At 42.8% G+C, this 22,702-nt stretch overlaps 1 protein-coding gene across 4 annotated transcripts in view; it reads left to right on the top strand.

Moving 5' to 3' along the window:
- The first annotated feature begins 1,390 nt into the window (after window positions 1–1,390).
- The window catches only part of tjp1b (tight junction protein 1b), a 32,386-nt gene continuing 11,074 nt past the window's right edge, over window positions 1,391–22,702 (top strand). For 3 of the 4 annotated variants that reach the window (XM_079274911.1, XM_079274910.1, XM_079274908.1), the window contains exons 1-11: window positions 1,391–1,471; window positions 14,972–15,028; window positions 15,587–15,711; window positions 15,829–15,931; window positions 16,117–16,435; window positions 16,787–16,893; window positions 17,579–17,747; window positions 17,862–18,006; window positions 20,552–20,685; window positions 21,315–21,420; window positions 21,945–22,095. In XM_079274911.1, coding sequence (XP_079131037.1) covers window positions 14,981–15,028; window positions 15,587–15,711; window positions 15,829–15,931; window positions 16,117–16,435; window positions 16,787–16,893; window positions 17,579–17,747; window positions 17,862–18,006; window positions 20,552–20,685; window positions 21,315–21,420; window positions 21,945–22,095 — 1,407 coding nt within the window. In that variant the 5' untranslated portion in view covers window positions 1,391–1,471; window positions 14,972–14,980. The remainder of the gene's footprint in view (window positions 1,472–14,971; window positions 15,029–15,586; window positions 15,712–15,828; window positions 15,932–16,116; window positions 16,436–16,786; window positions 16,894–17,578; window positions 17,748–17,861; window positions 18,007–20,551; window positions 20,686–21,314; window positions 21,421–21,944; window positions 22,096–22,702) is intronic. The other variant, XM_079274909.1, reaches the window with a different exon arrangement.

Raw genomic sequence — 22,702 nt, 5'->3', positions numbered from 1 at the left:
TTGCTGTTGTCACATAGGCATAAAAATAAAAATAAACATATTGTATGATTGTTTTTTTTTCTTTCTTTTTTTTAAAGTATTTTGTAGTACTGCAGTACTGTTCAGCACCTGGTTGAAATGTATTGTGCAAACAGTTTATTTACATAATCTAATAAAGCAAACATTTTAATATGATGAACAGTTTTAAAGATGCCTCTCTTAAGGGGCATGTGGCAATGATTCACTCTCACTGCAGACAAAGCTCTCGGTAGCTCTTTCATCTCGTACCGATTTATTTCCGCTCTGTTTGCTTGTTAAAAGCTCTTTAAGATAAATTAAACCCTTACGTCACATGCAGCAGAGTGAAAGCTTACAGTGCTTTGTGTGCACAAAGGTCTGTTAGGCCTATACCTGTAAAAGTCTACTGCACCATGGGTGCAATAGGGAAATCATATTACCTGGAAAAGCAAGCTTTCGTAGGACATTCAAAGTTGAAACAGGCCATAACTGGCCTGTTTTAAGCTGTCTTGCTGCAGTATAGGTTCTCAAATCTTTAGTATTTTCATTATGTTAAATACATCCAAATGAAGTTGTATGGAGAAATATGAAAACCGTTAGACCTAAATAAAATCAAAACCCATTTTGGAGATTTTGTTGTCAATACTTCTAACTTCAGATGAACACAACACAGTTGGTGTTTTGGTATAGGCCTATAGGTGCTAAAAATAGGCCAGTGACAAAGACCATACACCATGCACATCTATTTCTTATTTTAAAATAGGCCTAGTTAATGTCATCCTTTAAAATAAATAAATAAATAATGTTGAACATATGAATATATGAATCATCAGTCCATACAATTAAAATATGTTGGTATTATTTCGTTCAGATGGGAATTATTTTGAAAAAACTAATAATACCCTGTGAAGAACAGCGTTGTAGTGTTATTTAACATTGTTGTGGGCTAATATGAAACATTGTGCAGTGAGAATGCCATAGGGACTTTCCTAGTATTTATTTATTTTGGTTCCTCAATAATTGATGCATTTGAAATAGATGACAAGGCGATACGAGTCGCATCCAGTCCTACACGTGAAGTGTTCACGGCTGTGTTCACGAAGCTTCTTCGGTGCGTGTTCACCCTCATCGACGACCGCTCGTTCTCACGCTGGAATTGCGCTTGATGCTGCTGGATAGCTGCTGCTGATGCTGCTGTGGACAGCCTCTCTGCACCCCCCCCCCCCCCCCCCCCCCCCGCGGACAAATCAGAATGGTTTCTTCCAGGCGAACCTGTCACTGTCACCGCGGCGGTGACGGCAGCCGAAGTGTGAGAGCAGGGGGGGGGGGGGGAAGAGAAGGAAGGCTTCATCCACTGCCTGCCATTGCAGTGCGGCGGCTGCTGCTCTGGAGCCACACCAGCAAGACCTTTCCATTCCCTTTTTTCTGTAAGATTTTCACGAGCACGGCGTGAGGACCATTGCTTTTACTAAAGGTGAATGGTTTTCTTGTTCTGTCCGCGAGTTCGTTGTTTGGGAGAGCGTATTTCGCTCTGGCTCGCGGGAGCTGACTGGATGTGTGTGTCTCTCTGCGGGCACGAGCGAACGATAACGGTGCAAGCTGAGGTAACTTAGCCACCTCTCTGCTAGCGAACTGTATCTACGCGCTATGCTAAGTGGTTAGCTAGTTGTCACAAACATGCTAACATTATCTTCTAGCTGCAAGCATTAATAACGGTGTTCATTGCCCTATTTTTCTTTTTTGTGGAGCTTGCATAAGCGATAACGTTAACTGACAAAATGCATTGCGGTTGAGCTGTCATCGGGCGGAGCGTCCAGGTAACGCTAGCTGTGATGAGCTAGCCTAGCTGCTGGAACAAAATGTCGGCCAGCTTGGGGTTGATTTGACCAAAGAGGGTATAAAAGGGGGCAGAAGATGAATTAAGTGTCAACCTGCAAGAGGCAAGGAGGGAGCGGTATCGTGAGGCCAGCTGCTACACATATGACATCGGGGTTTTGAAATTGCATGGACGGATAAGCGGTGGCTCACCTTGTTGTGATGGTCTGTTAGTCAAACTTAAGTGGGTCTTTGGTGAGGCTAGGTAGCAGTTGGCTAACGTTAGCGTTTTAGCTGTGTTGAGGTTTTGGTGACACTAGAATACCTGCCTGCCTGTCCCCGGTGTCTGTCACCAACTGTTACCAGCTGTCATAATAATGCCCTGTCAGCTGCGTGTGGGGGCTTTCCTGTGGGCTACAGCTGGTGTTTGGTTGGCATCGCTCATGCTATAAGCTAACTAACTATTTACATTTCCATAACAAGGGATAGACTGCTGCTAACATGAACACAAAGCACCAGGCATCACCTGTTGAATGTTATAAAAGCTGGAATCTGTTGACTGTTCTCGTTTGTTACATTTGCATTAAGTTAGACTAGTCCTAACTACAGCTAGTATATGGACAGATAACATTGTACAACACACATTCACGTCTTGTCACTCGAGCCAGGATACAAGAAAATTATCTTAGATAAAAGTAACAGACCTTTAATCATAATATTGTGATTCAATGTGAATTCCCTAACTTATCCTTAAGCCAACATATTTCACAACCTCTGTTTTGATTACATAATGTATGAAAGCATCACTAATAGTGGCCAAAATCAGCTAATAAGTATGCTCTTGAACGAGTACATTTGGGCTGTATTCGCTCACGTTGTGAATGGTATGTGATTGGTTGGACCTGTCTTATTGTCTATAATGGACAACAGTCTTTGAATTTAAAGGAAGCTGTCATTTAAAGCATTCAGTAACATAACATTTATTCTGTTACCACAACATATATCCACATTACAATCTATAATTAGATGTGTGTTGATGTGCTATGTGACATCATCACTGGCCTCATGATCGTAATGGGTACATGAAGTGGCAGCAAGGCAAGTCAACAGACTTTTCAAATGAAGTGGGTGAGGCACAATACAGATGATATTTGTGGCAGCCATTAGATGTTACATTGCCCCATTTAACTGTTTTGTTTTTTTAAATAATTGACTTGGCAGTGTTGTGCTGGTAAACATGTCGCCTGAGTAGAAGAACAGAATCTCTAGCTGCTCAAGGGCAGCCATACATGTTGGCCTGTAAGTCTTGTTGACCTAAGCTGTCATGGGAGCAGCAGTCATTGAGTCATTGTGGTTTTGGAAGGACAGATGTATCTGATATGTTGCCAACCTAAGTTACATGTGACTGGAGTTTTGTAGTCCTGTGTATTTGAGGACACGGTGTGGTATGAGGGGCTTTTGAACCAGCTCTTGCTGGTTGAAACATACCTATGAGACTGTATTAACATCATATGTTGACACGTTCTGTATTTCTTAAACCTCAGTTATGCACACATGTTAATGCCAAACTAAATGACTTATTGTATTGATATGAAAGAGATCAAAGTAAATGTCCTCAGGTACCTCTTTACAGAGATGAATGGTCTAGATGTGGAGAGAGGGGCTGCTGGAAAACAATGCCAAAACAATGGCGGGAGACTGTGAAGATGGCACATGTTCCAGTGTTAGTGATAGCCTAGAGGTGCTACTAGAATAAAAAACAAAAATATGAACCTGCAATGAGCTAAGTATTATATCTCTGCTAACTACACCATGGATTAGTTTGTACAATTAACATCGTTGTGATATTTTCATCCGTTGAGAGGTGAGACATCAGACTGAGATGGACTTTTGACACCAATTGTTTCTCCGTGCCTGAGCTAATAGATCTAATCCTTTTTTTTAATACAGGAGGATTTTCTGTTCTGCATTTCAGCCTAGTTTAATCCTGCCCCTCTTTATGTGCACTCAAATGTTACACTGCATGCTTTATTGGCACAAGATGAATGAAATAGAACTGGTGCCGATAGAGAGGGTTTTACATAAAAGTCACACATCTCAGCATGTATAGATCATTGACTGTAATAATGTTTGTGTCAACCTTCACACCCAACTCTAAGGACAATATAATGCAACATAGATTGCAGTACACTTACAAATACCACTTGATATTTTCTGGGTCAGGCTTTAAATAGTGGTCGTCTGTCTATCTTCTTTGGCTCCTTACATATTTTATACTATCTCATTTTTCGGCTACTTTTTGGAGCCTGTACGAGTTGTTGTGAGATTGATTAATGGGTGCTGTGAACACTCAAAGGTCAATGCTTTGACACGCGTCCAAGCTGAGGCTTCCTAGCAAACGCTGCTCAGAATTAGGACGGTAAAGTCCTCGTCCCCATCGAACAGTAAGTCTCTGTGTTGGCAAATTACATGTTTATGTTATGTTCATCGCTCCGGTTATACAGAAGCTTTCTTATATAAATCAAGTCAATCGTAAATTTGAAAGGGGTGTGAAGTCATCACAATGACGAGGCTTGCAAATCTCTCGTCGATCACATTTCAACCTGAACCTCCTTTTTCTTCCAGCGCAGAAACATCCCTTATCATTGCTGTTTGTCATTGGCTCCTTTGTCCTCGTTTCAGTCCCTGTGACTGAGAAGAGGCAGGGTGCAGGTCAGTGGCTCAGCTTATCAGCACATTCCTGCCCTCCAATGTGCTCTGTGTGGGGCGCTGATAACTTCCACAGGACTGATTTCCTCGTCCACGTGTTCAGGACACACTGTGGCTCTGGTTATGATCACTGACTCAAGCTGTGGATTCTGAAAATAGACTCCCCTGAGCCACTGTCCCTGAGACGAGTATAGACTTTGGGCTTCATTTATTTATTATTGTTCTGTTTTGTGGGAAATGGTGTAAAAGAATCCCAAACTCAATTCAAGAGTAATTTTTTGTTCGGGTTGGGTGTTTCTCTTCCGTTGCCCCAGAGTGGCCCAAACAGTTCTTGCAGGTTTAATATTTCAAATGCATTAGAGAGACAGAAGGACTTCTTCCACTGGATTAACTACGACAACACGACTTGAATTATAAAACGCGTTATGACAAAAGAAGACAACCAGCAATATACTGTCTCCTCTCCGCTGAAGAACGTTTTCCGGGTCTACACTATTGGACAGAAAGTACACAACTCATGTCGGCATCAATATTATGACAGATATCAAAGTAATAACTGCTCATTATCATGCTGTCTGAACAAATTACATGAGATCACTTGTTAATGACAGTGTTGACAGCCGTCCTCAATGTTTAGCACGTCAAATAAGGTTTGCCTGCTGGCTTCCTCCATTTTGGAAACTGAAACCCAATCATTGGTTATAAGTATCTTTGTCAGTTCTCGTAGGTTTCCGTGTGTTCAAACCATCACAAAGACATTTTACTCAATGATGCCTATTTGTCTCATGGACTGCCTTCGAGACTCATCCCTCACCGAAGTCGTTGCCACTCCAGTAACTTTATGTCAAGTCTCTTCCTCAGATGTGACCCCTTTAAGAGCGGGATCGAATGCTTTGACAGAAGAAGATCTGTAGTCACCGGATTGATTCTGTTTTAATATTTGCTACAACTCAGTAAAAACATTACACTTATGTAAAATCGACACGCAGTACATTGCTGAAGTATCCGTAACTGAAACAAGGAATGTAACAGAATGCTGGAGTAATCGTGGTGTGAACGGTACTGGACAGAGAACTGTTCATTCGCACGAGACAAGTTGCGTTTCTGCGTCATCGTTTTTGCGCTGGGAAAATAAATATTTATGTTTTATTTCTACGATTTATTTTGCAGCGTTTCATTACACCCTTGCATTCAGTCGTCACAAATGAAGTATTAAGAATAAGACATAGTAGCGGCTAAACTGCAGACTTGGAAGCGTTTAGCTGCTTGGGTTCCTTAAATGCCTCTTTAAGTTGTTGTGGGAATAATTAATTTGGAGGCTGGTCGGCAGGAGCTGGTGGAGAGAGCAGACTATGTGTGGAATCTGTCACCACGCTCAGGCTCTGCTCTGAGGGATGTAAATTTAACCAGCGGTGATTGGGTGTCCGTCAGGCTTGTCCAACTCAATCATTCCCTGACTGAGAAGTGGGAAGTCATGACCCACATGGCCTTTGAATGCCGTTAGATCCATGTTTGTAGTGCAAAGTGAAATGTTGCTTCATTTGTCTGATACAGAAGTATCGTAGTTTCAGCGCGTGAATCACCATCAACACTGTGGAGGGACTTCATGACAAATACATACGTTGTAACGTTATTGCTATACGGACGTTTGGTATGTGTGTTATTCGACTGATATGCTACACTAAGGCGTCAAACACAGACATCTTAATGGGGTAAAAGGATTAAACTACTAAAACAAATGTAAAAAGTTCCTCTTCATGCTGCTTGATTAGATGCACTCACTAAGATGTTTTCCACAGGACAGAACAATATTCTCAGTTGGTGGAACCTGCAATGCAGTGAGCTCTTTTCCTACTAAAGCCGTTTCAGTTGCCGCACTGTAAACACCATCATAATTTCGGCTGTACAATAATGAGCAGTTCCTTTGGCGATTTTTAAGTGCTGGCTTTTGAGTTAATTTCCCCATAAAACAGTTGAACTTATTGAACTACTTTGAAAGATGTGCAAACTAAATGATGAGTAGTATGCTGCGACCGTTTTAGCTGCCCCACAAAGAGAAAATGTAATAAAGAAATCTATAATGACTTGTTTAAACATTTCGTTTTGCGCTACAGATGTCAGAATGTCCTTCCTCATTGAACGATGTCACACAAGTCACATGTGCCTCTTTGCTTTCCTCTCATCCTGCCTGCACCTCAGATTTCCCTTTTTTTTATTGTTAGATTTGGTTTCATCTGCTTCATTGGCAACCTGTTAATATAGTTGCTGTTGGAGAACAAAGTATGCGTTGTTTATTATTAACTGTCAGTTTGACGGTCAGTAATCCTTTACGGGACGCCGCTGATACTTGAGCATAATGTGTGCATGCACATGCAGAGAGAGGACTGAAGAATTCTGCTCTGGCTCAACCCGGCACCTCGGGGGTTAAGTCCGATACAGCAGTTTACACTGCGGATGGTTGTTCGCTAGTACAGAGGAGTCCCATGCTGTGGCGGAACTGCAGATCCCACACAGATCTCTGCCAAGCCAGAGGGGATTTGCTTCGATCCCATGAGCGTGTGAAGAACAGAGAGTTGGGAGTGAGGGGTGCATTTTGAAGAAAAGATGTTTGGAGCAGAGGCAAGAGGAAGCAGTAGGGTGTGTTTCTTAATCCCTCACCTGTGGTCGTAGTTTCAGTTGTTCCAGAGCCAAGAGCAGAGAAAGGAAGGCGGGGGTTCGTCCCTCCTACCACTGATTGGTGCGGGTTATGCACGGAGGCTGCTGATGTGCGTCTGCAGGAATCTCCTGCTGGATTTACTGAGGAGGAGCTGGGGGCTGGAGTCGCTTCTGTTTGTGTTCTCTGTAGTGACCAGGATGAAGTGATGTAAGTACCTCCTGATCTCGTATGCATCCAGTTCCATCTGAATACTTAAGCAACACATCAAGAAGATGGTGGTGGAACTTTGTTTTACTGTAGCTTTTCGATAATGTTAGTTGTTGTCTTCTCATGGATGTAATGGTTGGCAGTTAAGTTTTTGTTTCAGAGCTAATAGGTTCCATCTGTTAGCCTTCTTAGCTTTGCTGCCTCTCCACAGCCCAGTGTCTGACCATGTTGTATGTGCACGGGGCCACTTATCTCTCGGGACCCCCTGGCTGGTGCTCAGAGATGGGCCCTCATTAGCATTTGAATATGTTCTCCGAGGCAGTGGAGATTTAGCAGTTATCAGCACTCCCCAGAACATCGTTTTCAATTTCTGAAGTCGTCAATCATCCGATTCTACTTGTTTGCTGCTTTACTGCCAGCAGCCACAGTGGAGTGCGATCCTGTTGTTGTGTTTCTGTCGTTGGCCGCAGTGCAACTCGCACACTGTCCTGAAAGTACCCTTGTTCTGGCAATTTGTTTGCTAGTCTTTTGCAGTCAGTGTCATTCGTTTGATTTAAAGACCTTACGGCTCTGACAGACTAAGAACTTTGGAAGCAATGAGAGACGTTTCTTTCCCTGCTGGAGACACGTGTAGCTTCATTGCTGCTCTCATCACGTGGGGAGTTGTATTTGTAGGACTGTGGAAGCTCATTTGGGTCTCTAAGGATCTGAAAGAAAGTGGTGTCTTATCTCAAACTGATACTAGAAATAGAATGAATATATAAGATGAATGGAAGAAATGTGTCGCACCATTATCACGTTTTATTCAATTATTGAGAAGTAATTTTCCTCAGTTGGTTTTGTTTCAGCGAATCATCATAATTCAATGCTAGAAATGTCCTTTTTGTGCCGCTCTGTGTACCCCGAGTGTCCCAGCATCAACGTTGAACATTCTTTATCGTAGTACTTGTTTGAATAGCCACATTTTCACTGCGCTGGCGCTGTAAAGGCTTTGTGAACATGATCTACCTCTCTGTTTTCCTCAGGCCAAATCCAACAAATGGGCACTAGAGAGATGGTGAATGTATTTCCTATGCCGTAATGCATCATTTGCCCCAGTGAGTCCGTGGCATTTAATATAACAAGAGGTCATTAAACGTTCTCCGGTGTTCATGCCGCAAGTTTCCCTTAAATCACTCTGTTGCAGCATCACAACGGCAGAATTAAAGAGAGCTATTTTTAGCCCCTCTTGTCCCAGAGTGGTCAAAATTGAATAAGGTTCTGCCTCACCCCTAAACCATACTACAGCACAAAATCTATTCTCTTCGTCAGATAATTGAACACCCCACCATATTGCCTCAGTTCCCTCTTTGGAAGAAATATGATTTTGTTTTTCTGCTGAATAGCGAGTTGTAGAGCCAGCACTCTTTAATTTTAATGATTCTCCAAAGTGAATACAAAATGAAACGGCATCTCAGCTCCCCTCCTCTCCGCTCGTGTTGGGCTAGCATCGTGGGGACTTGTTGGTTTTTAAGGATTTGTCTCCAAATGAAATTATGATTATTTTCCTTTTTTTGGTGCAGATCTTATACTTGACACAAAGTATGGATTAGTTAGAACCTGGATTACTACTTGTAACGTAGCAAAGCAATTGCTTCCACCATTTAGTTTCAGGTGGGTGAAGGTTGAGTGTTTTCTGTTTCGTAGCTACAGTACATTATCTGGAAAGGGAAGAAATAGATAAGTTAAAAAACAATTAATAGTTTGAATAGTACAAACTTGATGAAGCTTCTTGACATATGATGTAAAATAAAGATATCTTGAAAATTTGCTGGAAAAACTCATTTTGAGCTACATTTCATTAGTATTAAGAAGTGTTGTGTGTCATAAGTCTGCGATATTTAGAAGATATTTAGAAGTCACAAGATTTTGAAGACACATTGTCTAAAAACAAGTCCCTCTTCCTCACTGAGATGTGACTTTAGGTGTCTCATATTAAGTGGTATGAGATATTTTGACTAGCCATCACATAAATATACTTATTTTCTATTTGTCTTGCAATGAAGCACCGAGATCAGCTGCTCTTCACTATTTTACCAGCCAAATCGTTTTTTTTTTGTCAAATTGATTAGAAGAGAACGGTCAAAAGACGGGTACTTTGCCAAAGTGTCTGGGAGACTCGCCAACAGTCGCCAAAATCTGATGATATCCCTTTGTGCTTCAGACGGTGCTGCCAGGTCACACAAGTACTTCGTCTTAAATTAAAGCTGCAATGATAAGTCAATTATTTGATTCGACGTTAGATAATGGAATAATCATCGAAGCCATTTTAGGCAAATATACCAGGCTGGTTGCAGCCTCTCCAACGTGAGTATTGTTTCTGTTTTATAGAGTTAACTGAATATCTTGGTGTTTGAAAAATAATACATTAAATTACTTCAACAATTGATTGGTGGTGTTCAGTTTTCTGATAAGAGTATTTCTTTGACCGGCTTAAATAGTTTGTTCTGCCGAAGAATAAAGCCACACTCGGTTTATTGAATCATTTAGATATTGACATGGTCCGTTTTGCCCACAGCTTTCCTGTCCGTTCTCCACTCCGCTGTGTGTGTGATCCATCGGTGTTGTAGTCCATCTGTGTTGTAGTGCTGGCTGTAATCCCCCAAGCATGACCCAAACCGTCATGGTGTGTCTCTGCCGTGGAGAGCGGCTGCCAGCTCTGGCTTGTGGCTTGAAGGTTCTGTTGGCACCGGTAGTTTGTGGCCATAAAGGGCGAACACAACGGTGCCACAAACACTCCTCAGTCACTGGCCGCTGAGGCGACTTTAGTAGAAACCACACAGGAGACTCGAACGTGTCCCTTCTCTGTCTTTTATGTTTACTTGACCTTTGAGATGAGTGTCTCTGCCTCTGAATAGGACACCAAGACGTTTGCTTGTGAGACTGAACACAGAGAGCTGTGCAGTAGTTTTTGGTTTTAATGTACTGCAAAGCATTACTTTTAATTCCTACGAAGAACAGCACCTCTGAGGTAACATGTTTGTAATTAGTGAAGACTGTGTTTAGGGACAACCTGAGAAACGGTGCTCGTTTAAAGTTCAAAAACAGCTTTTGTTTCTAAATGAATTCAGCCGTGTCTTCTTTAAACCTCCCATGGTTCAGAGGAACCTTCAGACACGGCCTGAAAATGTCACATCACCACACTGTTCCACCTGTTACCAGAGCAACACGCTCTGCAGGAGGAGAAAGCTAAATTATATCCCTTCAAAGTGGTGTGTGTGTGTGTGTGTGAGAGAGAGAGAGAGAAAATGGAGGGTGGGATGGGAGAGATGCACACTGCAGGACCTGCTAAATCTTTTTTCCCTCCTAAATTCTGTTGAGTTTTGACTCTATTTTAGATTCTGTTTCGCTTCATTTGGGATCATACATCCCATTCATTTGATGGTGATTCATTTCCATTGGATCGGACACAGTGAGCATTCTCTAATCATATTTTCCGGACAACAAAGTCACATTTCTCCCAAACAGGGCTTAAACATTCTATGTGTGTGCGTGTGCATGTTTGTGTTGTTCTTCATGAATGCCGATACAGAATTTCTGAAAGTAGGAATGTCAACTGGAAACAAGTACCTCCCGTAACTTTACCGCTTAGTGACAAACTATAAATTTAGAGGAAACGTTGGAGTTCTTTGCATCAGCGTTTCCACAGTGCTGATCAAGAAGACACGAACATAAATCCTCCTCCAGACCAAACTTTCCAGTGAGAATTCACGTGTCTGTTTGCAGCAGTCTTGTTAATATTCAGATGTCTTTTCTTTTTTTTTTCCTGCAGTGCATTCCATGTAAAAAAAGGCCAGCGGGAGTTCCCCTGGTCCGTCCTTTTGTTCCCCCTCCTCGCATGAGTCCCGCCATAAGCTGCTCGAGGAGTTTGTGACCGTCGCTGCCAAGCTGAGAATATCTGGGGCCACTTGCGGTGACTTATTCAGCCGCCTGTGTTCCCAGACACTCGCTAAAGTTGGCACTTGGCTGACAGGTCGTGACGGACAAGAGGACGATGTGTAGAAGGAAGCCAGGGTGGTAAAACAATAAAACAGGACGCCAGCAGGGACAGTCGGCTAAATCACCTCCTCTGACTTTTCTATCATACAAAAACCGAAAGGATGTTTGCCCGTGGCTCATTATCACTTTAGCCATACCATGAGCAGGATGTCGTGCTGATGTGGTGCAGATTCCTCGTCAACATGAAGTTGGACTGACGCTCGCTAGACGTTTTGGGTATGAAGCTGCCAACAAGGTGGCAGTGATGTCAGCCGAGGGTCCAAGCACTGAAACTGATGCTGCTTTTAATGTACGGTTCATGTCCCGTCGCTCGTCTGTCATCGCACTTTAATGTGCCGCAACATGAGAAATCCCTCTTCCCAATGAGTCCTCTGCCTGGGCGAGCGTTGTTGTGGAATATTTCTATGAATGGTCGGGAGAAGAGTGTCAAAGTGTTATCAAATCAATGTCAAATGAAACAGAGTCTGGATGAACGATCAAGGTTGTAATAGTCAATTTATTTGCTTGCAAGCAAAGAGAACACTGTCCCACAGACACATCACGTCATCTGCAGGAGGTGCTCTGAATAACACAGTCAGATGCATGTCTTGCAAGCAAAGAGAGCACAGTCTCATGTAGAGATACAATTCTTAGATCTCTGTGTTTCTGTGTGTGCGTGCCTCCGTGTGTGTGTGTGTGTGTCTGTGTGTGTGTGTGTGTGTGTCTGTGTGTGTCTCCCCTGCATTCCTCTTGGACATCAACTTATTTGTATCTGCTTCACCTTTTTATTTCTAAGTCTTTGACTCGGTCTTTCTTCATACATTTAATCTGTTTCAATTTACCTTCTAAATCCCCTCTTAACATTTTGAGCTTCGCGGCGCTCAATCAGCCGTTTTCAGGAAAACCAAACTCCTTTAACCAGCACGTGAGGCATTCTAAACACCAGTTTCCATATTTCTGTCGCATCATATCAATTATTGGGCCCGAGGGCGCTGCGCTTTTACTACTTTTTCCACCCATCTTTCAGGCGTGGATACGTTAACGTTACCTTTACAGTACAGTCGTCACCATACAGCGTATGTTTATTCTCTCGAAGGAAAACTTTTTGCAAAAAACCTCGTTTGAAACTCACGTTATGTTGTGGAAAATCACGATTCTTATTTCAAACCTATTTGAAACTCACGTTATGTTGTGGAAAACCACGATTCTTATTTCAAATGTTATTTGAAGTTCACGTTAGTTATTTATCACGATCTTATTCTATCAGTATAGAATTCACGTATTGGCGCATAACAACGGTCTTACAACAAACCTATATCTGTAGTCAAGCGATCTGTGTCTACGATCACCGTATAACACAATCCTGTCTTCTACGTAAAAGCGTGCAAATAGTGAGATGCCAGAAAATGAAAAAGGGAGTTTACATGAACCACATTCGTAAAACGAAACCACGAACGTCAAAAACAATTGTTACCCAAATAATAAAAAAAAAAAAAAAAATGACTACTTGACCATTCATCTGTGTCTGTTAAATCACATGACCTTAGTATAATTTTACCATTACTTTTACAATTGGAATTGTAACTTTCTTACCCGATATTGTAGAAATTAATTCTTTTTCGTTGGATTCGCGTGCCGTCAATCAGAAACTCCCTCAGGTCTGCCGGTTCTCTCTCTCTCGGCCAATGAGGTATAAGACAGGAAAACCACAGGTGTGGATTCCCGGGAGAGGCCTCTCCCCCGGTCAGTCCCTCTGGAGCTCCGACAGACAGACAGCGAATCCTGCCGACAACGCCAAATTGTTGTGGAATATTTCTATGAATGGTCGGGAGAAGAGTGTCAAAGTGTTATCAAATCAATGTCAAATGAAACAGAGTCTGGATGAACGATCAAGGTTGTAATAGTCAATTTATTTGCTTGCAAGCAAAGAGAACACTGTCCCACAGACACATCACGTCATCTGCAGGAGGTGCTCTGAATAACACAGTCAGATGCATGTCTTGCAAGCAAAGAGAGCACAGTCTCACAGACACATCGCCGTCATCTGTTAGAGGTGCTCTGACAACATAGTCAGATACATGTCTTGCAAGCAAAGAGAGCACATTCTCACAGACACATCACATATACATACAGAGGGTCATGCTCTTCAGCTGATGCTCATCAGGAAGTACCGTAATCTAAACCTCTGTGTGTCGCCGTCTTTGAAGACAGAAACAATGCACAGGAGAACAGATAACAAGATAACAGATAACAAAACACCTGGATGCAAAACTGATAGAATCATCTACTCAAATAGGTTTTGTGCCTGCACTTTTAAAGACTTACATTCTTCAATCCTAAAGCATAAGACCATGACATATTTTCCCATAACAGCGTACCGTAAGTGTTCCAGGTGTCAAACGAAATCGCCAGCGAAGCGGGAGGGAGATGTGCGATCGTCTCACCTATTAAGGTCACACTTTCGGGATCAATTTACATGACAAATGTGGGTTATTGGCATTAGGTGCTGCGCTGCGGGTTGTAATTTGCCCCCAAAGGGATGAACCTTGTAGTATTTCACATGCAGTCATTGAACGGCTAATGTGTGGCGAGATTGTGGTGGAAGTGGAACGATGTAGAAGATAAGATAAGAAGTGAGGCGCAGAGGACAGTGCTGACCTGACAGCGGAAGGAGGTGACTGTCATCGTATCCTCTTTAGTCGTTAATGTGACGGAGGATGTGCTTTACATTTAAAGACGTACTGTTAGTGTGGCCCCGTTGTGTGATTGTATTAAATGCCGGGTAAACATTGTGAATGTACCAGGAGAGAGTATGTTGCTCGTGTGTGGTCTGTTTGAGTGCACTGCAGGTAAAACCAAGCACAGTGCTATCAGCCTCACTGTAAATGGGTGACAGTGACGCAAACTCAATAACCTGCTGGGTGCGGCTCTGGATGTGTATAGTGGCTGTGACAGTTTGCCTCCTTATTAGATCTCACATGTGAAGAGCCCACTGAGACTGCGGCCCTCTTCTACTAGAACCTCTTAACTTAGTAGAGGGGATGAAGTGGAAATTGACTTCAGTCGAATGCTGTTAGTGTCTGATGACTTTAGACTGTTTTTACTTGATGCACTTTCGTTCTCTACATTCGACAGTGCAGCCTTTTAACGATTGTTCATTTCCTCCTTTTATTTCCAGTGCAGGACTTGTGCAAATCACAATATGAAGTTATTAAGTATACTGCAGAAGCACTGGGTGTACAGCTGCGCCTGGAAGCTGGAGTGTACACATTATGAAGGCAATTAGCTCGCTTGTGCTGATAACATCCACATTATTCACTCACGAAAGATGAAGGAGCATCCTGCTGAGTTACATCAAGGTTAAAGTCACAGTGTGAATCCACTTCAGGAGCGAACTGTGTGGAACATGGACAGGTTTACAATTCATCAACTTGAAGGATTATTTCTGCATGCTCTGTGACTATTAGCATTTGAGCTTCTTGAACCAGTGAGTTTTTGCCATATTCGCTTATCTGTGGGTGTCTGCGATAAGACGATCAGGCAAACAACTACTTTATTTCTGTCTTCCAGAGTGCAGCAATGGAGGAGACTGTCATCTGGGAACAGCACACAGTAACACTACACAGGGTAGGTATCTGCTCTCCTCCCTCTGATGCTCTTTACTTGTGTCTGTGTCGAGACTCGTCCTGGTCCAGATATCTCTCTCCCCTTCCTGCTTCTGCTATCTTTCCTTCCATCCCCCATCCCTGCATTTTCTCTTCCCTCCTATTTCCAGCATTACATCATGTAGGAAGTGTGCTTACTGTGTACACAGTTGCAGGTGGAACAAACAAAGCATCAGTCATCACGGTGCTTTTCTTCTGCATAATTCCCTCCCACATGTTTGGCTTGGGAGCCTGAATAACAGACACTAGAAGTGCATGTTGTGCATGCTTTTGCATTCAAACTACACTGACGATTCTAACTCGCTATAAGTTCATGTGCTTGCTGGCAGTGAAAAACACCGATGTGTGTGTTTTGTAATAATGTAGATTTGGTTTACTGTCTAATAAAATGGTTGAAGTACATGTATGCTTTTCTTAGTCAGCTCTGTCTATCTGTATTCGGACCTTTACATTATGTCCAGTATTCTGATCTACACAGAAAGCTATGCTAACATGCTAATCTATGTTTCTCTGTCTGCAGGCACCAGGGTTTGGCTTCGGGATAGCCATATCAGGAGGTCGGGATAACCCTCATTTTCAGAGTGGCGAGACCTCCATTGTCATCTCGGATGTGCTGAAAGGAGGCCCAGCAGAAGGCCTACTGCAGTAAGATTTCGTTCTATTATTGGCAGCCCGGTCAAATTGCAAGTTATTAGTATTAAATGACCCTTCCGGCTACAGAGAGACTCCAGCATGTCTCATGTCTCTGTGTCCGCTCTCTAGGGAAAATGACAGAGTCGTTATGGTCAATGCTGTCTCCATGGACAATGTGGAGCACGCGTACGCCGTCCAGCAGCTTCGTAAAAGTGGGAAAATTGCCAAAATTGTGAGTCAACAGCCCATTGTGAATTCCTTTGCTAAACTTTGGACTAAAACTTACGTCAGTCACGGCAAAATGTTGATACATTTTTATCATTGTCTGTCATCGAGCCATTTCGGACTAGTAGGAGAAATGTACTTAAATGATTCGTCTTACTGTAACTGATCTCGTATCGTATTTCCTTTCCCCAGACAATCAGGCGGAAGAGAAAGGTGCACGTTCCCATGGGCCGCCTAGGGGAGAGGGAAACTATGTCTGAGCATGACGAGGAGGAGGACGACAGTTACGATGAAGAGATATACGAGACGCGGAGCGGACGCAGCGGCGCCTACAGCGGTGTGGGCGGGGCCATGGGCAGGCGCAGTGGGCGGAGCAGCGGGCGACGGGACAGGGAGCGTGAACGCAGCGGCTCGCGGGAGAGGAGTCTCTCCCCTCGCTCAGACCGCCGCTCACACAACCTGCCCCCGCGGCCCGCAAAAGTCACACTTGTCAAATCTCGCAAAAATGAAGGTGAGGCTCACAAAGTCGGGGATGAAAAGACGGAAGGGCACTAAGAAGGTTTTCTGAGGTAATCCAGCAAATCACCTGCCATTTTCTTTATCCAACTATGAGCCACTGACAGCCAGACGTTAAGGAGAGAATAAGACCTCCAAATCAGCATTGGTCAACTGCCAGAGCAAACAAAACTTGCCAGCCGCAGCAAAATCCAAGTTTACTCAAGTAAAGAGCAATTAATCTTCTTTAATCAGAACTGTTAATCCCAGTGGGAGCAGCGGCTTGACAGCAAAGTGTGGTCAGTGCGGTGTGGCCACGTGAGCTCTGTGCTAATATGGTCTTTGTTGCTGTCGTTCACTTTGTAAGCAGAATATGGCCTGCGCCTGGCCAGCCACATCTTTGTCAAGGACATTTCCCCCGAGAGCCTGGCAGCCAGAGACGGCAACATCCAGGAAGGAGATGTTGTTCTGAAGGTGAGGCATACGACTTCAAGAAGCCCGGTGAACATTTAATATGTATACGTCACGAAATATTAAACGTCAACGAGACAATTGAAAATGACATATTATTTATTTTTTCCCCTTTTTGTGCTGATGGAGAGAAGAATTAATATCGTGCTGAAATGTACGAGTACTCACTGCTGTACTCATCTATTTGTTTCTATCCATCTAAAGTTGCATAACAGCACTGACAGCTTTATCGGCTTGATGTTCCTCAATTCGTTGACATTTTTGAAAGAAATGAAAGCATAAAATAGCTCTTTGTGCATGACGGGTGCTTTTTCAACTGTAGCTGTTCTGAATCAATCGCTTCTCACATTTTACTCTCTTTGAATGTTCGCACTTAAGGAAGGAAAGGTTAGGCAAATGATGCAAGGAAATACTTGTCAAAGGGATGTGCTAGTTGATACTGCACAGCCCAATCTTAAGCTTACAAATTGATTTGACCGTAACAAACATCAGTTTTGCACTTAATTTGCACGTGATCTTGTGTCTTCAGGACGATGCATTTGTAGCCTAAACTTAGCTTTTCATTTGACAATTTTCTTGCAATAAAATGTGAAACAAAGACTTCATTATTTCATTTTTCTTTTTTTAAATTGAACTACTGTTCTTTGTCATGTCATGGCTAATAGCTTCTCTCTCTGCTTTTCGACAGATCAACGGCACAGTGACAGAAAACCTCTCCTTGATAGACGCCAAGAAGCTGATAGAAAGGTCAAAGGGCAAGCTAAAAATGGTCGTGCAGAGGGACGACAGGGCGACCCTGCTGAACATCCCTGACCTCGATGACAGCCTTGCTTCAGCCAACGCCTCCGACAGAGACGGTGAGAGCGGTGTTAACCGTTGGATTCGGCTGAACTGGGGCGCAGCTGAAAAGCCAGACTTGTCCGTGTGCGTTTCAGACCGCCGTGGCTCAACGGTGGCTTTTGTTTGATCAGACATTTCAGATATCCATTCTCTGGCATCCGACCATTCCAATCGATCGCATGACAGACATCGTAGCAGCCGCTCCCGCTCTCCAGACAGAAGATCTGAACCCTCAGACCACTCCAGAAACTCACCCCCACAAATCAGCAATGGCAGGTAAAGATCATCCCGCCACACCTTAACATTTCAAAGTTTAAATGAAACGGTGTATAACTGGTGTATAACTATAGCCTGACATTTTCATATCGGTTCAATTTTGCTACTTTATTTCTGCTGCTTTCTCTCTCCGGTTGATATGAAACTTCAGTAATCCAGGACCAACAATAATTAAGATTTCAATTTAATAAATAGAAAATGAACGTCTCAGTACAGGACACAATATTCGACTACTGACTGGAACAGCACAGCAGTGACTTCTTGCCACTAAATGTTACAAATAGATTACTAGATTATTACAGTTCACAGCCTCTATAATGGTTCCTTTTTAATGTGAGTGAAGGGGAATTGGTTTTCATATTCATAATGTAGATCTGAAACAATTCATCAACAGAAATATAATTGCAATCTATTTTGATGATCGACTAATAGTTTGAGTATTTATAGATTTGTTGTCTAATTGGATCGTAAATTGATTATTTAGAGGCTTTTTTTGTTGTTTTTAGGTTTGGTAATACAAGTAATTTGATGACATCACCAGAGGATTTTAGAACAAGTGTGATGGGCACTGTTAATACAATTAATTAATCAACAGTCAAAACAATAATTTGTTTTAGCCCTTTATTCATATTTAAAACGTTCTGATGTAACTGATCTTGTCGTAATGAACTTCTATCTGTCAATGTTTATTAAAACAAATGTGTTTGGGGTTTTTGGGGGGTTTTGGCTGTGAAGGACTTTCGATTTTATGTTTGAGTTAATACCAGCCATCAACCCATTCAGCACTTCTGTGACTGTAACCTTGTTTGAAAGTACCTCCATAAATTCTTCATTTCAACTCAATAGCGCACCGGAGTTGTTCCCCTTTCACGCTGCTTATTGACCCGAGGAAAATAAAAGTCAACTGTTCAGCTGCAAAAGAGACAATCTTGGTCAATTAGGGTCAAAACTCTGCTCTACTCTGTGTCTAAGTTCAGTGCTCAACCTACATCACTGTGTCTGGAATGTAACGTCCTCTGCCTTTTGGAACGGAGCATTTCCATCAGTTTCAAAAACACAAATTTATTTACTCTGTGAACTTAAAAAGAAAATCGTCACTAGCAAATAGCAATGCTGCTTCTACGTATAGTCTCACCAGTCTCACGATTTCTCTGTCATTTTTATTCCCTTAATACGACTCAACAGCTGGAGAATACCGTAAGTGTATCGCCTTTATGCAGTACGAGTAGTTACCAATAGTAGTGCTAGTAAATCCTGACTAGATTTAATGTAGATTAATAGACGACCCTAAACTCTCGCAATAGCGCTGATTCTCCTGAAGCAACTTCATTCTTTCTCTGGTGCAAAGACGACTCTAACAGCAAATTACTACTCAGAGGAAGATTGCTGTCGTGATGTTATATAACATCAATTATTCAGTGAGGCGTCTTATTTTGACTTGAGATGATTGAGTCACATGATCCTCCTGTCTCTTCAATGTTTTTGTGGGCAAACCGCAAGTTTGGCACGAGGACAATACGGCTCCAACAATGGAGGAACAAAATGCTGTCGCCCACCATCCGTGTCAACTGTCTCCCCTTTAGCTGCTGAGCGTCTCTGAGATCTTTCTTTATACCGGTGGATGTCTGGTTTGATTTGTTTATTTTGCTTTAATAGATTGTGTTTTGTGTGCAATATTCTCAATGTGTTGCTTTAGTTTATTTGTGACCCATCTAGGCTACGGGAGCACAAGTCATTTACGTATTTCACTGAGCAGGAAGGAGATGCTGGGACAGGATGTTACTGTTTATCTGAACCTGGATCTGTGACCTGTGACCTGTTCTCTCAGTTCAGAGAATTGGCAGTTTAAAAGGAGGGGCTCCTCCTGGATGGATTAAAAAAGAGCTTTGTTCCTCTCCAGCCAGTTCAGACAGGGTCCTGCATGCTACTCGGTCACTCAGCCTGTGAATGCAGCAGTATTGTGCCAGTAAAGTTGTGCCAATGAGCAGCTATGTGACCAGGAGTTTGGAGACGCAACCATAAAGCCTCCTTTGCATTTGAAACGCATACAGAATGTCAGCAGCGAAACGCAGGGTATTTATTTCATCATTTACTGACTCGTAATTGACCAGGCTCACTGCGTATCAGTTAAGACGGCCTAACTCTTTAAAAACAGGCATTGAAGTCAAACCGTTGCTGGTCTACAGCCAGTGTCGCACTGTGAAAGTCACCTGGAGGAAATAATCCACTCTGACACCTTAGATCAGCTGCTCTAAAAATAGAGCACAAAAAAAAGTAAAAAGACAACGTAGTGACCTTCAAGACTAGGGTGCAGCCTCGGACTCCGAGCCGTTCTCTTCACCCGTGTTTCCTTTTCTCAGCCAGTGCGTGCCCACTGCAGTCAGGACAAACGTTGTGTTGAGTCGTATACGGCCTTGGTATTGTTGCGTGTACTCAAGATATAGCCTTAAAGCTCTCCTGTTACCTCCGAGCGCTACATCTCCAGAATGCATTATTTATAATCTCACGCATTCCTTCGCTCAAGACAAAGTATTTTTGTCTGCAGTCACAGAAGTCGCGATGACGAACGGCTCTCAAAGCAGTCTTCAACTCCCGTGAAGCTACCGGAGGAGGTTCCTCTGCCCAAACCGAAGGAGTCGGCTATTGCTAGAGAGGAGAAACAGCTCCCACCACTCCCAGGTCAGTAATAACACGGCCATTAAACCTCAATATTGTGTGTACACGTCAGACAAGTGATTTGTAAATCAGAAGTTATCGGATAGACATAAGTACACCCATTATTTGTGTCTTGTACCTGTCAACAAATACGACATGTGGGTTTCCCCGTCCATCATAAGCAGTCATTTAATTGTTTTATTAAATGAGTATTAAATGATTTCATGATCGTAACATGAAATCTTCTTTGAACCAGTCATTTTTGACCTTTTTTTTAAGAGCATAACTACCGGGAAAAAAAAGTTAGATCCAGACGCCTGGCTCGCCTGAAGCCAGATGAAAATAGACCGTTTGAGTTGATCGAGTCTGACGTTCCTCCCCAGCCTGCAGCGCTCTGCTGCCTTTCTGTTTGACCTCCCTGCTCAGGACTGCGTGTGAGAGTGTGTGTGTGTGTGTGTGTGTGTGCAAAGCGTCTGTGATGACACTTTGACAGTGTGTGGTTTTGAACAGTTGTGTTTTTAATTTCTGTAATTGTACTTAGTTTAACACGTGTACCTGCGGTGTTGTGAATGTGTTTGAGGGAGTGTTTCTCTGTTTTTAAACCTGTTCAGCGTGTGTCTGCATTAATAACCTGAGGTTGTGTGTTGGTTCAGAGCCCAAGCCGGTGTATGCTCAGCCTGGACAGCCAGATGTAGACCTGCCAGTCAGTCCCGCTGATGCCCCGGTGCCAAGTGCTGCCCATGACGATGGCATCCTACGGTAATAATAACAGCGAACAAATTCACACCATCAAATATTAATGTCTTATTAAAATCTACAAAACAAAAAGTGACCTTTGTGAGCGCCTCGCTCCATAAATCTCAGTTCAGGCCAGAGTGAGGACCTTTCTACTTGCAGTATATAACAACAGCACATCTTGAAGTAGCAATTGACAGTTTTCAAAATGTTATCTGTACGAAGCATTTCGGCTGCAACAAGGCAAAGATTTAAAAATGTTCTGAACACACTGGATTGTTCTGTGGGAGACAGTTTACTGTGGTTATTTTTCTCTTTATCAAAATTATTGAAATATATTCAAATGTTCTCCATCGCTGCGCCTTTCTCTTTCTCCAGAACAATTGCACGTCTTTGCTTTTATAAGCTCGGTAAAGAGAAAACCTGGCTTACAGCCAAGAGTCACTCAACAATTCATAAATTGCAGTTTTCTCTGCAAAGACAGAAATGCCATCAAATGGTGTCGTGTAAAAGAAAATCACCCTAACAATCGTCTTCCCCATCCTCAGGCCAAGCATGAAGCTGGTGAAGTTCAGGAAAGGGGAGAGCGTGGGTCTGCGGCTGGCCGGGGGGAATGACGTGGGCATCTTTGTAGCCGGAGTGCTGGAGGACAGCCCAGCGTCCAAGGAGGGCCTGGAGGAGGGCGACCAAATTCTCAGGGTGAGATGCTTTTACTTTTTAACACAGCATGTGTGTAACCTGACAGCTACAACAGAGTGGTTCTTGTCCAACTTAAGAGGTGTTGAAAAAACTGCAAAAAAGTTCCATGTCCAAAACTTAGAGCTGTTATTCTACGTCACAAAGGATTGTTCTTTTCTTCGCCTCATTTTAACAATGGGTACCTGATGGCGTCTGTAAACAGACATGTTTTATGGGGTATGCGTCCTCAAGCTTTTACCTTTTTTTTTATTCATGGTTTTACACACTAGCTGCTCCAAAATGCTTGTACCTCCATGCTGGTCTCTTAGCAATGGCCCAGAGGGAGCACGCACAAAAAAAAAGCTGTGTTTCCTCTCGCTGTGTTTGTCCCGTTTCCTCAAAGCCATATATCTCCCTGTTTGTACCTCCTCCTCCGTTCTTTAAGTATAAAGAGGAATGGCTTGAGTTCTTTTAGTGCAGTAAAACCTTCAGACAGACAATACTGAGAACAGCAAGAGCGATGTAATCCTTTCTATACAAACAGAGATTTACACACTTTGAACAATGAAACTTACTTCTTAACTCAAACTTTAAAGTACTCGACAACAGCGGTAAGCATAAATCGGTA

The sequence above is a fragment of the Melanostigma gelatinosum genome (assembly GCF_949748355.1).
Source record: "Melanostigma gelatinosum genome assembly, chromosome: 1".
NCBI classification, from domain to species: Eukaryota; Metazoa; Chordata; class Actinopteri; order Perciformes; family Zoarcidae; genus Melanostigma; species Melanostigma gelatinosum.
Note: the sequence above shows the minus strand (reverse complement) of the source record. Positions and strands in the feature narration are given on the sequence as shown.